This window comes from Neodiprion lecontei, chromosome 1 (genome assembly GCF_021901455.1).
Source record: "Neodiprion lecontei isolate iyNeoLeco1 chromosome 1, iyNeoLeco1.1, whole genome shotgun sequence".
Lineage (NCBI taxonomy): Eukaryota > Metazoa > Arthropoda > Insecta > Hymenoptera > Diprionidae > Neodiprion > Neodiprion lecontei.
This window is the reverse complement of record NC_060260.1, coordinates 33,699,629-33,713,015: the sequence shown is the minus strand read 5'-3', so window position 1 is coordinate 33,713,015 and position 13,387 is coordinate 33,699,629. Positions and strand designations below refer to the sequence as shown.

General features: G+C 39.3%; 1 protein-coding gene across 2 annotated transcripts in view; it reads right to left on the bottom strand.

Annotated features, from left to right (window-relative positions):
• Positions 1-746: 746 nt before the first annotated feature.
• Positions 747-13,387, bottom strand: part of LOC124295281 — a 37,394-nt gene continuing 24,753 nt past the window's right edge. The window contains exons 2-3 of one of the 2 annotated variants that reach the window (XR_006905187.1): positions 2,909-3,098; positions 747-1,601 (exon numbers count right to left, since the gene is read on the bottom strand). Coding sequence is in view for 1 of the 2 variants with exons in the window: in XM_046744728.1 (XP_046600684.1) it covers positions 1,440-1,601 (162 nt within the window). In the remaining variant the exon portion in view is untranslated. The remainder of the gene's footprint in view (positions 1,602-2,908; positions 3,099-13,387) is intronic. The other variant, XM_046744728.1, reaches the window with a different exon arrangement.

The following is a 13,387-nucleotide window of genomic DNA, read 5'->3' as shown; positions in this document are numbered from 1 at the left end:
CCCTAAGTAAAGATGGCAGCACCAGTCTCAGTAGGTATTAAAGTCCCTACAAAACGGTATTACCTCGTTTTTACCCGCGTTGAAATCATAGACTTATATTCGAATTAGACGATTTCACGACTACGCAAGACACAACATTACTCTTTCGGGAAATTAAATCAAATGATACTAAATCACCGTGTAGCAATAATGTTCAGATTATTTTTTTATGTTCACATTTTATACATGCATAAATAGTAACTGTATATGTTTTCTCCCACCTGGGTAGCCTTGATAGCAAAACTTATACTGGAAACAAAAAACAATTCAGATTGCGATGGTATTTCACATTTGTTCCTTGATTTGAATACTACTAAATTTTCGTGCCGGTATTGAATGTTAAATGTCCCATTGAATCTCTCGATCTCTATAAAGTTGAAACGCTGATAACAGTAAGCTCCGAAGGCGAAAATTATTGGTAAGTTATTTTACGGTGATTTCATAATGTTTCGAAAACAAAACGCGAGAAACTTTACAGCCAGTCTTTTCGGAGGTTAGCAATGTTTTCTGTTATCAAATTAATCGTTCAAATACAAATACAGTAGAAATAGGGAATACGGTCAACAGGCTAATAACACTCATCGTCAGAGCCAATTCGAATTCAAAATCTATAAATATTTATATAACCCAATATCTCAGACGATTTTTATAGCCTAATCACCAAAATGGTTCAGCTACACCCTGTACGAAAATTCCCTAGAAATGTAATAACGCAACATATTTTTTAATAGCTATTTTTATTGCGGTCAAGGTTGTAAGAAAAAACAAACATTACACGTGTACATTTAAACATTCGTAAAATGTATCATAAAGATAACTATACTATATCGCAATATGAATGACCGTAGTAAGTGGTCGTCGATTAGCTTCTTCGTTACAGCTGCAGGATTATGATTTTAAGTTTTAGACGGGCTCGTCCGTACTAGCTTTCAAAAACAAAAGAAACCGACCAATAACGGGATGCAAATCATTCGAATCGTTGGAAATTTTTTCTCAGACAATCAAACGACTCTGACAGCGTCGCGGATGTAAACTTAAAATCAAAGAGCAGAGTACATGCACGTGATTCTCGTAGATTTATTTCCATCTCTCTCATAGAGGTTTGACTAGTCAAGCTATTGGCTCTCTTCTACGATCCAAGAACCTAATCCCCACACTAGGATACAAAATGATAAAACTGATACGGTATTCGAATCTTGCAACGGTTTTTTTACTCTCGAATGTGTGAAAAGACGAAAAGAAAAAAGGGTGTACATAATTGTAGTCGACGATAATTTATTGACCAAATTTTATCAGGATGACGTAGGGCGCACGTTACACGCTGCATCTGTTTTCTTCTTCGGGGTCTACGACAGTTTACGAACAGGGAACGCGCGCTGCTCTCTTTGAGTGTACCTACATCACCTACATGGAATTATCCAGCAAAGATGGCCGCCATGCTTCAGTGCCGGCTCCGTTTGTGTGTGTAATACCAACCATACCGACAGGACAGTGTTTCGAGGTGCATCGGACGTTCGTTCCTCGTTACTCTTTAGAGAAATCCTCCATCGTCCGCTGATATTCTGCCCAAATATAAGCCGAAAATACGGTGAGTCATCACACTTTTCATAACAAATACCATCCGCGTTGATGCTTCGAACAATTTGTCCTGACGATGATTCACTTAAATAACTACGTTATTCGTGACACTCGACGAAAAATACTACCAACCGAGGTTTAAACTGACGTCTTTACATCTAGTTCGCTCGGGACACGCGGCATGTGTACAATCAATACCAAAACAGCGGACTGTGCAGGTTCACGCTTTACTCTTCGCAAATAACAACCATTAGATCGTTTTACATTTTTCCGTACACTCTCATCTGTTACTGGAAAATTGAATATGTATTTTAGTTTACGAATCTGTCTATTCATAGTCGTGGTATTTTAAATGCAGGATAAGATATAAGAGAAAGAGAGAGAGAGAGAGAGAGAGAGAAAACGCTATTTATAATCTTCGAATCTATTATTTAACGGAGTATATTTGTATCGAGTAGGTTACACGATCGTGAGCATATAAAGAAAATATACTTTCTCCACATATCCTTTTCCATCCAAGCATCAACTAATATGTCTGACATAGTTTTCACAGCCAGTATTATTATATTATTAATCCCGTACAGGCAATGAGGGTAAAATCCCCCCCGAAAAAAAAATCTTGTACTCTTGGAGCAGACTGTAAGGATCGAATCCCTTGAATGTTGGTTGTGATTTTATTCAACTTAATTACTTTCATTATATAACTTTTTTTTGCGGAAGTGTTTGAACTTTAATTTAAAAAAAATCTCACCAGCTTTATCGTAAGCTGAGATATTTGAAATTAATTTCTACTGGCTATTTTTTACATTCACTGCCACGAGAGATCGACGGTTTGGATGTTTGCCTGTCAGGGGTTAAGATTCCGTTCAAGTAGAGATTGTTTGATTTTATCACAAGCTTACAATACACCGAGAATGTACGTTGCAGACTTCACGCTGCGTATATAAAACGTCAATTGCTATAAAACCGGCATTTATGACAGACGGGTCCATAAAACATTGCTGCTACACGAAATTGAATGAATATCTACAGGAATGAATGAAAGTCGAGAAGATAAAAAACAAAAAGGTACAGTTCAACTCGACCGTTCGTCACCCGCTTAATAATTTCTTTCTCGGTTATGATTATACGCTTATACTTTATCGGAAATTATAAGCTGTGTGATTTGTTAATGCTATTGAAAGGTGCTGTATTGTACGCGGAGGTCGTTACTCTCTACTCAAGATCTATCAACTATGCGCGTCACTCGCGTTACATAGTAAAACGCGGCAGCAAAGCGAATAGCGCTTACCTGCTAACGCATAACTTGAAAGGGACTCCGTCCGCATACCTGGGCCCTTAGGCTAAGTCATCGGCAGATTTTTTTCTTCCCTTTCTGCCAACACAGTTAGGCGACGAAATTCTCTCGCAGGTCGTGAAAAAAAAAATCCAAGCGGCTTTAGCCTGACCGTGAGTCAGCCCTCGAACTTCCCGTTTTCACACTGAAAGTTCCAAGTTCACGTAATAAGAAAATATTAATATCTAATTCGAATTTTGAACTACAAATTTAGGTTCACATTACATGAAAATATTACGATTTTTCTTTATTTCGAACCGCTATAATGGATCCACCATTGTAAATTTTGGAATTCTATCCTTGAATTCGTTGTCGGTGGCGCTAAAAACCTTCTTCTACTAACTTTCACCAAAATCCGAATATTGTCAGGTTTTTCTACCATATTGGACTCGCCATTTTGAATTTTGAAAATTTTACCCCAGATTCGTGGACAGCGATCCTATTAATCATACAGTACCAATTTTCATTCGAACCGATTCGTCCATTCTCAAGATATCATTTTTATTTTATTTTTTGTAAATTTGTTATTTAAATATTTGAAAAAGTACTGAACCGATCGAAGCCAAAATCTCATAAATTCTAAGTTTGGAAAAACCGCGTCGATTGAGACGAAAATCATTGAAATTCGGTAACTCGTTCTCGAGATATCGTCGTACAAAAAAAATTGGTCACATGCATACGTACGTAAGTACATACATACACACACACAAACGTCCGTGCGAAAATGTTCGGATGTGATTCTCTAGACCTTGAGGTCCAGTGCAAACTCAACTTTTCATTTTCGTGGTGATTACAGTAACTTCCTTTTTTTCTCTGAAAACAGAGAAATGGGAAATTAAAAACGTCAATTTCTAATTGCTTGGAATAGGTGCCAAGCAGTGTATACATATATCTATGTGCAGGTTAAATTTTTATTCGATTGATTGTATAGATTGATCGTGGAATTATAATCACTATTGATAAACGTGTGTTATATAGCAAGCATCTAGCGCAATAATCATTCGACAAAGTTCGTCCCGGTGAAATTTAATCCTGCTGCTTCGACTCCGACTTTGCCAAATGGTTTTAATCCTTTCATCGCGGAAAGTTTATCCGTATAACGCACCGACGTCTTGATTATTTAATATTGATTGGTGGATCAAGCTGGTCAATTACGTTCCAATGACAGGGATTGTCGATACGAGTATATCTCTGTGTAACGAGTTTCAACAACACGCACCGGGTCGCTTATAAGACGCCTCTTTCATTCACCGATTTTGGAAAATGTTGAGATATTAGAACCTTTCGCTTCCGCTAGAACACCGGACTTCCGGCACGCGATTTTGGCGGTTCTTAGAAATTTGTCACCTTGTGTTCGCGGCACCGCTTCGAAGGTCGCAAACGCTTTTACTGACTATAGTAACAACAAGCTAATTTGCAGATGGAAAAAAGGAGACATCCTTTGTTTGGCGGGGGCGGCACGCGATCGTTTCTCGTCTGTCGTTAATGGCTCTGTAGGTATATGTATTCATAAAAGGGTGTATACGGGACATTCCACGTCAAATTAGGAGCCCGTGTACCTCATCCTCGTCGATTTTAATCATTTTTTAGTATGATGTTCATACCAACCCAAAAAAGTCTCGGAATTTTTTATTAACATTTTTTTAGCCGTCGGTGAAATTTGTAAAATAATCGCAAAACCAATTCCAAAAATATCATTTGTAAAATGTGATTTTTTTAATTTGAAATGCGATTTTCAAGCACCACACAATAATGGGATCTCAATATTTACTATTTTTTTTCGTAAGTTTTTAGTTGTTCCATGTCGGAATTGGAGTTGTTTTTTCTATTGAAGAAAATTTGAAAAAATTCCCGAGACCCTTTTGGTTGGTAAGAATATCGTACTAAAAAATGATCAGAATCGAAGAGGGTGAGGTACATGAGCTGTTAATTTGACGTAGAATGCCCCATATATACATACAGATGGACCAATGTTTAAAATACGTATAGATCGATAAATGTCCGGTGTTAAGGCGAAGGAAGTCCGGAGGTAAGAATGAGGAGGCTTGATTTGGATTTGTGAACGCGCCGCATTTCTGCAAAGTGCAATCATGTACTTGCATCGGCTGTTAGGTTGTATGATAAACGGGGGAAGAAACTGGGATCGATAAGAATATTTTTCGTAGATTTGCCCGTAACGTGTGGAAAAATGATGTTTTATCGGGCGATACAAAATCGCGAAGTCTCCTCGCACGTCACGGAGCAGCGTACTTTGACCGAGTTATTTAAGTGTTAAACACGTCGTCATTTTCTATATTTAGATATAAACATTGAAACTTTAGGTTACTCACGTGCGATCGACTGAAATACAGCGCAAACACCTCGATGAAGAGAGGGAAATGACTTGGTAAGTACGGCGACCTCCAAGGCCGTAATTATACCCGATTCCCAACTCGCCAATTTCATTTCATTCGCGTAGAATCGGCTCGCCTGATTGCAAATTCCGACAGTTGATTTCCGTTAAAATACCTCCTTGCTGTATATATATATATGTATGTATATATTCCGAATATATGTATTCGGAAAATTCGAGATTCCTGGATAATTATATACCGATTTAATTATGAGCTCACTCTGAAGAATGACAAAAATTTATTTTTTGACTGCCCGCGTGAACAAGATTGAAAATGTCGGAAACTCCCTTTTTTGGTAGTATCTGATGGTTTCATATTCCGAAATACGAAACATTTTTACACAAACCAACAAAAATCGGGCAATCTTTTTTTCGAAGACAGAAAGTGAAGATGAAAATTCGGAGACAAATAGGTTTCAATTAGAAAACGTGACGAAATTGATGAAGAGGATCTTTGGACACGTCGCTACACCCGTGCATGCATATAACATGTATAAATTGCATTCAGATCCGTAACTCTGACCGTAAAAATCTGTCCGAAAGTCAATGCATCATACGACGATGTCGTACAAATCTACGGAAAAAAATGCAACGTAGATTTTACATGTGTGTGGTGAATATATGGATTGCGCTTTATTGGAGTGAAATACAAATGAATTGTGGATGGATCGTGGACCTAAGCATATTGTAACTCTTACTATCGAATTTGTAAATCTTGCCACAATTGCCGTAGATTTAACTCCAAAGAAGTTGCCGCCCGTATATATTCACCACGGGATACGTAAAATCTCGAAAATTTTCTTTCCCTGAATTTAAATACCTATAGCCAAAGCGCTGTTATTAAGATCGGGGGAGAGAATTTTTTAAAATCGATTCTACTTTATGCGACGTAAGTTCGCAAGAGTCGTCGAGAGTGGAATGCCGTGAGCGAGGGGATCGAGGGGTTCGAGATGTTCGGGAAGATTCGATCCCCCTGGAATATCCCGGTCCATTCACTAGCCGCTACCCCCGCCTCTGCATCCCTCCGTCCTTCGCATTCGCGGTGCTGAATGATGGGGTGGAAAGGGTCAGGCGGGGGCGGAAAAGGGTTTCCCCTTCAAGTTGAAGGTTACCGGGAGTCGTCCGACGCGTGAAACGCGTCCTCGTTCCCGTTTTCCTCCCTGTTACGCGCTGCCGGGGGTCGGCGACGGCGGCGGGGGTGGAGGATTCAAAAACTGCGTCGCACTCATGCGTGATGCCGTCCGAGAATCCGCGCTGTAATTCCGAGCCCTACCGCAAAAGCTGGTGTATTAGGGGTGTCGGTAGACGATGCCGGACGTGGATGCGGAACAGTCGCGGTTTTTTCAACTGTATCTCGTACCGGATTCCAGATAAGCATAACCGGTGCTTGCACGGCAAAGCCGAGTGTCGAAGGTACGTAGATTCAACGCTCGATCCCTAGTTGTAGGCTTTTGTTGCTAAAAAATTAACCGATGACGTGTTTATCGATTCACAGAAATAATTGTAAAGTGTGAAGATTCGAGGGCGCGACATTTTTCATGGCTTTTGGCAATGAAAAATACGTTTTCGTCAACACTGATTTTAACCACCTTTTCTTAGCGCGAAGTATGCGTGGCCCATTCTGCGAATGATCGATGAACGATCGGATGAAGAAACTCAGATTTTGCTTCAATTTTGATACTTTGTCATATGTGTGCAAAAAACGCGTTTGATCATATACATGTATATATATATATATACATATATATTTTTTTTTTATCTTCGTTGACAGGAAGTGTTATATATCTCAAGATAAAAGGATCAATCGAATAGACAAACGTGATAAAATTGTTCAACGTGTTTCCTGTAAACAACAAGACTTGGAAACTCCTGAATATTGGAGGATTTTTATATCTTAATTCACTAGAGTGGTTAAAAAAAAAAACTTTTTCACACTCGTGTTAGTGTTTGGTAAGAAAAAAATCCTACCGAAAGGTAAGCTCTCTAGCTCGAGTCTAACCGGTCGCTATTTCAATTTTCATTTTCCATTCGTTTAAAAAGGGAAAACTTGACTTTTCGTTAGAAGTTAAAATACTTGTAAACTATTCAATATAATTAAAATTCATCCTTAGATCCTTGAATCTGATTTTTGAAAGTTTCGAAACGTCTGTAACAAAGCACGTATATCATACATGAATTTGAAACATATTTTTAAATATTTGAAAAGACAAATTTTTCCATGATAAATGAATGGGAAATAAAAATTAAAAGTTTGACCTGTCAAACTTGAACTAGAGAGGTCACTTTTTGGGAGGATCTTTTTCTACAAACGCTAAAATATCAGGGGGTAAGAACGAAAATTGAATGATTTTTTTTAACCACCCTAATTAAGACGTATCAAAATTTCCGCCAAATCATAATATCGACATCTGATCTTTTACCGACAAATTGCGAAACGAGCCGTGTAATACGGTTTGCTCCGTTTTCGCGAACTGTGTCCGTTCATTTTGTTCGTAAGTAAATTATTCACGAACCGTCCACGCCATCGATTTTCTTTTCCGGCGGCTCGTTAGTCGAAAAAATACCGCATATCAAACTTCATGACAGGTTACGAACGATGAGCTGACGCTTAATTATCGGCGAAATCATTATTGTGGTAGAAAATCCATTTCAGACGGCTTACGAAGAACTCGTCCTCGAATCAAACGGTCTGTTTATACTCATAGAAATCGGGCAAACCGTGCGGTTTTAGTAATGAAAAACCGTCGGATACCGCGATATCTGTGAAGATAATTGAAATTTCATCGTCAATTTACATTTTCAACAGTTAAACGGGCCACTGTACTGTTTATAGCAGTACTTTATATAGTACTCAAGAATTTCTAATCTCGTCTTGGACGGTTCATAAACCTACATCACGTATACCTCAGGTACATTATTCAGTTTCGATTTTCCAAGCAAGCCCCGCGGTCGACGACGTCGTCGAGCACGTGGCTTTGCTTGTGTTTTCAATCGGCGTAAAATCATAAGTCATGCCTACTAACGTAAATGCACGTATGCCAATAGCCCATTATTCTTCTCCAAGCATGCATCCATGAATTTGATTCTGTAGAAAATTCTACGCTATAATTTTTCAATACTTCGGACTACGTCCAAAGTCTTTAAAATTAGAGTAAGTTCTGCCCTGTGTATGGAAAGAATGCGAGCGTAAGAGAAATTTTCGCGTAATATCGGCACCTCGGATCGATACCCTGTCTGATAGGTACCCGATAGAGCGAACCCTCATACATACGCTGGCGAGCCTCCGATAGCTTTAATGCCAGGTTTTAACCCCCTCGAGCCGAGAGCTATCCGAGACGAACCAGTAATCAGTATCCCCTTCTGGTCGAGAGTTTATTTTACGGTGGTGCTGAGAGTGTTTATATGCTCCCGTAACCGCACTGGCTCACAATTAATCGCGGGCGTATACCGATGATGATGACGAGCCTTTTGCTTCATCGACCTTTGGGTACCTACATACAATAAAGAAAGACCGATGTAGATGTGTTGCAATAATAATTAACCTGGAGATCCTGAAATGTACTCGAAAATAATTATATCCATACCCATATTCGGATTGTTCTGAATACGGTCTTTATGGAACTTTGTTACTTTAACGCGGCTCGTGTAAAATATCGCCAAGTAAATGTCGAAAACCTTAGAAAATATCCCAGGCTCTCATATTTTAACTCTAAATTCCGTCCCAAAAATCGAAGGCTTTAATGGTAATTTTTAACAGCCATAAATTTTCAAAGTTTTCATGGAATACTTGCGATTTGAAGTAAAGAATTAAGTTTTTGATTTTTTTAAGCGACACGCATAGATAGATGAAAAAAAAGATTAACCCCAGAGTACCAAAAATACAAATATAAAAGTTCAGAGAGTTTCGAGTAGAACTTTCAAGAAAAAGTGTACCTGCGAGATATAGCTCACCGATTTTACTCACTCTACGTTATCTTCTAGTACATGAAAAAACGTTGGACAGTTTTTTTTTCACGTGCTAACTCGGCCACCGATTGGGTAAAAACCACCCCTAAAGTTTACCTGAAAAAATCGATATTTTACAATTTTTCGATAGCGACGGAAAATTTTTCCGATCAAACCAATTGAACGTTGTTTACAATCAACAAACGATAATATGCCCAGTGTTTTACCTTCAGGGGTTGCATCCTGTGTGTTTTTGGGTAAACTCTAGGGGTGGTTTTTACCTCTCTAAAAACGGTCGAATTATCACGTAATAAAAAATCCATGTCTAATTTCCTTTGATGCGCTACAACGTACCGCGGAATGAAGAAAATCGCTCCGGTACACCCCGAGTATACTTCCTTAATTGTTAAAATTGAGATACGAGCCTAGATTTATTTTTTGAAATTAAATTAATTTCAAGACTCGCAAACATTGTACAATTATGCACACATCTGATCGCCGTGACTCCGTGATATTTTCACCGAAAGAGGGTTGAAATCCTGTCGTCTGTTTACTCGTGCGTCTCGGCTAATCGACAACAAACAACGGCCAACTCCATTCCTCCTGTAAATCTCTACGCACGCGGCTGTGTGTACGCTTTCAGGAATCGAGCATACCTACATGCGTGTATATCGATTCCATCTTCGTCTCTCCTCTCTTTCTCTCTCTCTCTCTCTCTCTCTCTCTCTATCGTGTCTTCGTTCCGCGTTGCCCGCGTCACGTGATACGGGGTAGCTATTGATTCGGCGACGACGAAGGCGCGTCGGCGCCGCGACGCTTCTCCTCCGCTATGTATCTAGATGCGTCGTGACGCTGCGCTCGAGCCGGGAAAATTACATGCCTGCCGGTCGCGGAAGCGAGACAGAGAAACCTCCGGACGTTGTCTCAGGATAGACCTGACGAGCGGAACTTCGACGCCGGCGAAAGGTGTTCGTAACCGAGGCGAGAGAGAGGGAGAGGGAGAGAGAGAGAGAGAGAGAGAGAGAAAGAAAAAGAGGGAGAGTGTGAGAAAGAGAGTGAGAGGGAGAGAGAGAGAGGAGAGTTAGCTTCCACCGATTTCTTAGATCGTCTAAAAGGTAACCGATCAACCCCCTCATTTTTAAAAATATCTATTTCTATTCGCTGATTTTTTCCAACATTTATTATTAACACCATAAACTCGCCGTAGCATTTTTATTACTTTTGTTCGCCGTTTTCACACCGTTTCACTTTATACTTCCGGTTCCTCGATCGCGATCAAATTTATATTATAACTATGATATTTGCGACGCGATCACAGTGCTTCACGCGAGTTATCGAATAGCTCGAATAAAACGGTCAAATTTTCCGGGTTTACGTTTCTTTGATATCTTCTCCGGTCCACAACGCTTAGAAAAATCGGGCTTACGATACCACGAAAAGAAATACACAAAATAGTAAAATTTTTAACCCAAGAAGAAAGTTCAACGATTCGAATATCCGAACCCGAATGCGGGTCAGCCACCCGGAAGAAACGCAACGTCAGCTGCGGAGCGACCCGCGGAACCTTGAGACCAACTTACGCGTACCGACCTAAAATTACTGTTTTTCTATTTGCTTTTCAAAAAGTCTAGATATATGCAAGACGTGAAATGGTCGGTCAATGATTTTTCGTGAGTTAAAAATTTCGGTATCCAATTTTCGTACCTACCCTTATTTATCACCACGAAGTATGTCAAAGTTGGAAAAAAAAAAATAAAAAAAATAGAGACGAACATCCTTGGGATAAAGTTTTTCCGTTTCTCGATCCGTTCATTTCCGTCAACGATCATTTTTCACTTCCTGCGATCTATTAGAGCGGTAATTTAATATCGGAATTCGTAGAATGTACGGGAGGAATTTATGGTGCAGCTGAGCTGGTTTAGTACCGTCAAATAAATTGTACTGCCAATAGTTTTCAACATATACGTCGCGTTCAATTTATTCTAATCTTTTTCCCCGTGTGTAGAACAATTTTTCATTGCCACAGAGAAAAAGATTTGTCGTACAAGTGCGATGAAAATTTATTGCGCAATGCAAAAAAAGAAAAGGAGACAAGGAAAAAGTGGGTGAAAGGTATCGAACGCCTGTTTTCATCTGCAATGATAACTATTTTCGAGAAACATCACGCGTGGTTAATAAGTCATGTATATCGAGTTATTAAGCGCTTAAGTGTCGGGGCGCACAAATGGCAACAATTATTCCAATGAATTTAATTCCTCTCTCGTGAAACCGCTTCTCGAATTAACCACTAATAACTATAAAAGCTCGTGAAGCTCTGCAGTTGCTGTTTTGATTTAGCGAGGAATATCGTATCAAACTATTCGTGATACTGAAACTTCTAATTGCCGTATAAATATTGCAACGAAGATACCTTCCCACCCTGTATATTCAAACAAGCGAATCTTACAATTACCCCTTCAAGATGAAAGCGCGTTACAAATAGATGAATTACTTGATTACCGAGCCAACCACTATTATTGTAACAACGGTCTTTCTCTAGACGTTAACTCGAGAGCACCTATTTCCTTGAATATACATTTGCTTCATTATCGGAGAACCCCGCTATTTTCCTGTAACACAAAGTTACAACATGAATTAAATCTGTACAGTGAATGTAGTTCATTTTATTTTATTTTAACGGAAACCAAACCTTTGATCGAAGGATTCGTTGTACGTGCATAATTCATTCAACAATCGATCGACAAGTTCGTATAATCATACATTCAAATTGACGTGACGATTCATTGTAACACTTTTGATTTATATGAAAATAAAATTTTTCTTTTTCTTTTCACTGTACAATATTTCTTTCATCGCGACGTACCTCGTCTTCCTTAATTTGGCACACGCAAAGCTTTGACGCAGATACGTCGCAATGATTAACTGCGTGGCTCGCTCATTCCCAAGGGTCGACGTACAATCAAAAGCCGACCTTTGAATGAGCTTTTTTCACCTCGCGACTTGCCCTCGCTGTATACACGAGCTTTTCCCGTCATTATAATACTCGAATTTTATATCAACCCCCGTTCTTCTTTCCTTCTTTAACGAATTCATTTTCCTAGCGGAAATAGTCGCAAGATATAAGATTTACGAAAAACGGTCAGCGAAATAAGAAGCTGGGAGTTTTATATCGCGGCGCTTTACGCATAACTGCGCTTACCATCCATCTCTTGTCCGCCGTCTAATAAAATGAGAGAGCTTTCACGAAGTCGTAAATTTTTCGCGACGACTATACTGTTGCTATTGTACAAATAGGTAGGTGTGCACCGGTATTCAAAGAAACCCGGAACCATGTAACTTTTACGCTTGTACGGTACGGATTTTCGTTCATTGAGTAAAACTTCATTCGTCACACTTTGTGTGAAAAATTCCATACAAGCTAAACGGTGTCGCTGTGTAATATCCGGTTAAATATTATTGTTAAAATTACAATTAAATCAAATTTACCGCATTTTTTCAATGCGACGGAGCTTCGACTTTGATTTGCCGCTTCACCAGCATCAAGTTATCGCAATAGTTACAAGAAAATATAGTTCCAATATCTATAATAAATAAGAATAGTATTTCTATCATTTTCATAGCACTACGTCTTTAACTTGACGAGATAGACGAATAATATCGTAATCAAAGGACCGAGTAACCACGACCAGAAGTTTCTCTCGATGGAACGAAAAGAAAAATGAAATACTGCGATGTACAGAATTTAAATGTGTGAATTTAAATTTCACACTCCGAATCCATCGATCATTCAGAGAATTCATAAATTTGCAAAACGAGGATCTTCCCTGTAAAATCATCGGCACAATTTTCTCTTTTACAAGTAATTCGCCAACTAACGTAGAGCGGCTTTGTACCCTTTTCTGTTTCAGAGGTGAAGAGACCGCTGAGTCTCCGTACGCGAGTAAAGGGTAGTGAAGCTTAGCGACATACAGAGAAACATGGTAGGCCTGGGGGCGGCGAGGTGAGCTAAGCTCGTGAACCACCCTCGATGCTTACCCTACGGCTGGTATCCACTCATTTCCTGAAGCAGCCATAGGCAACGCCCTGCGCCTATAGCT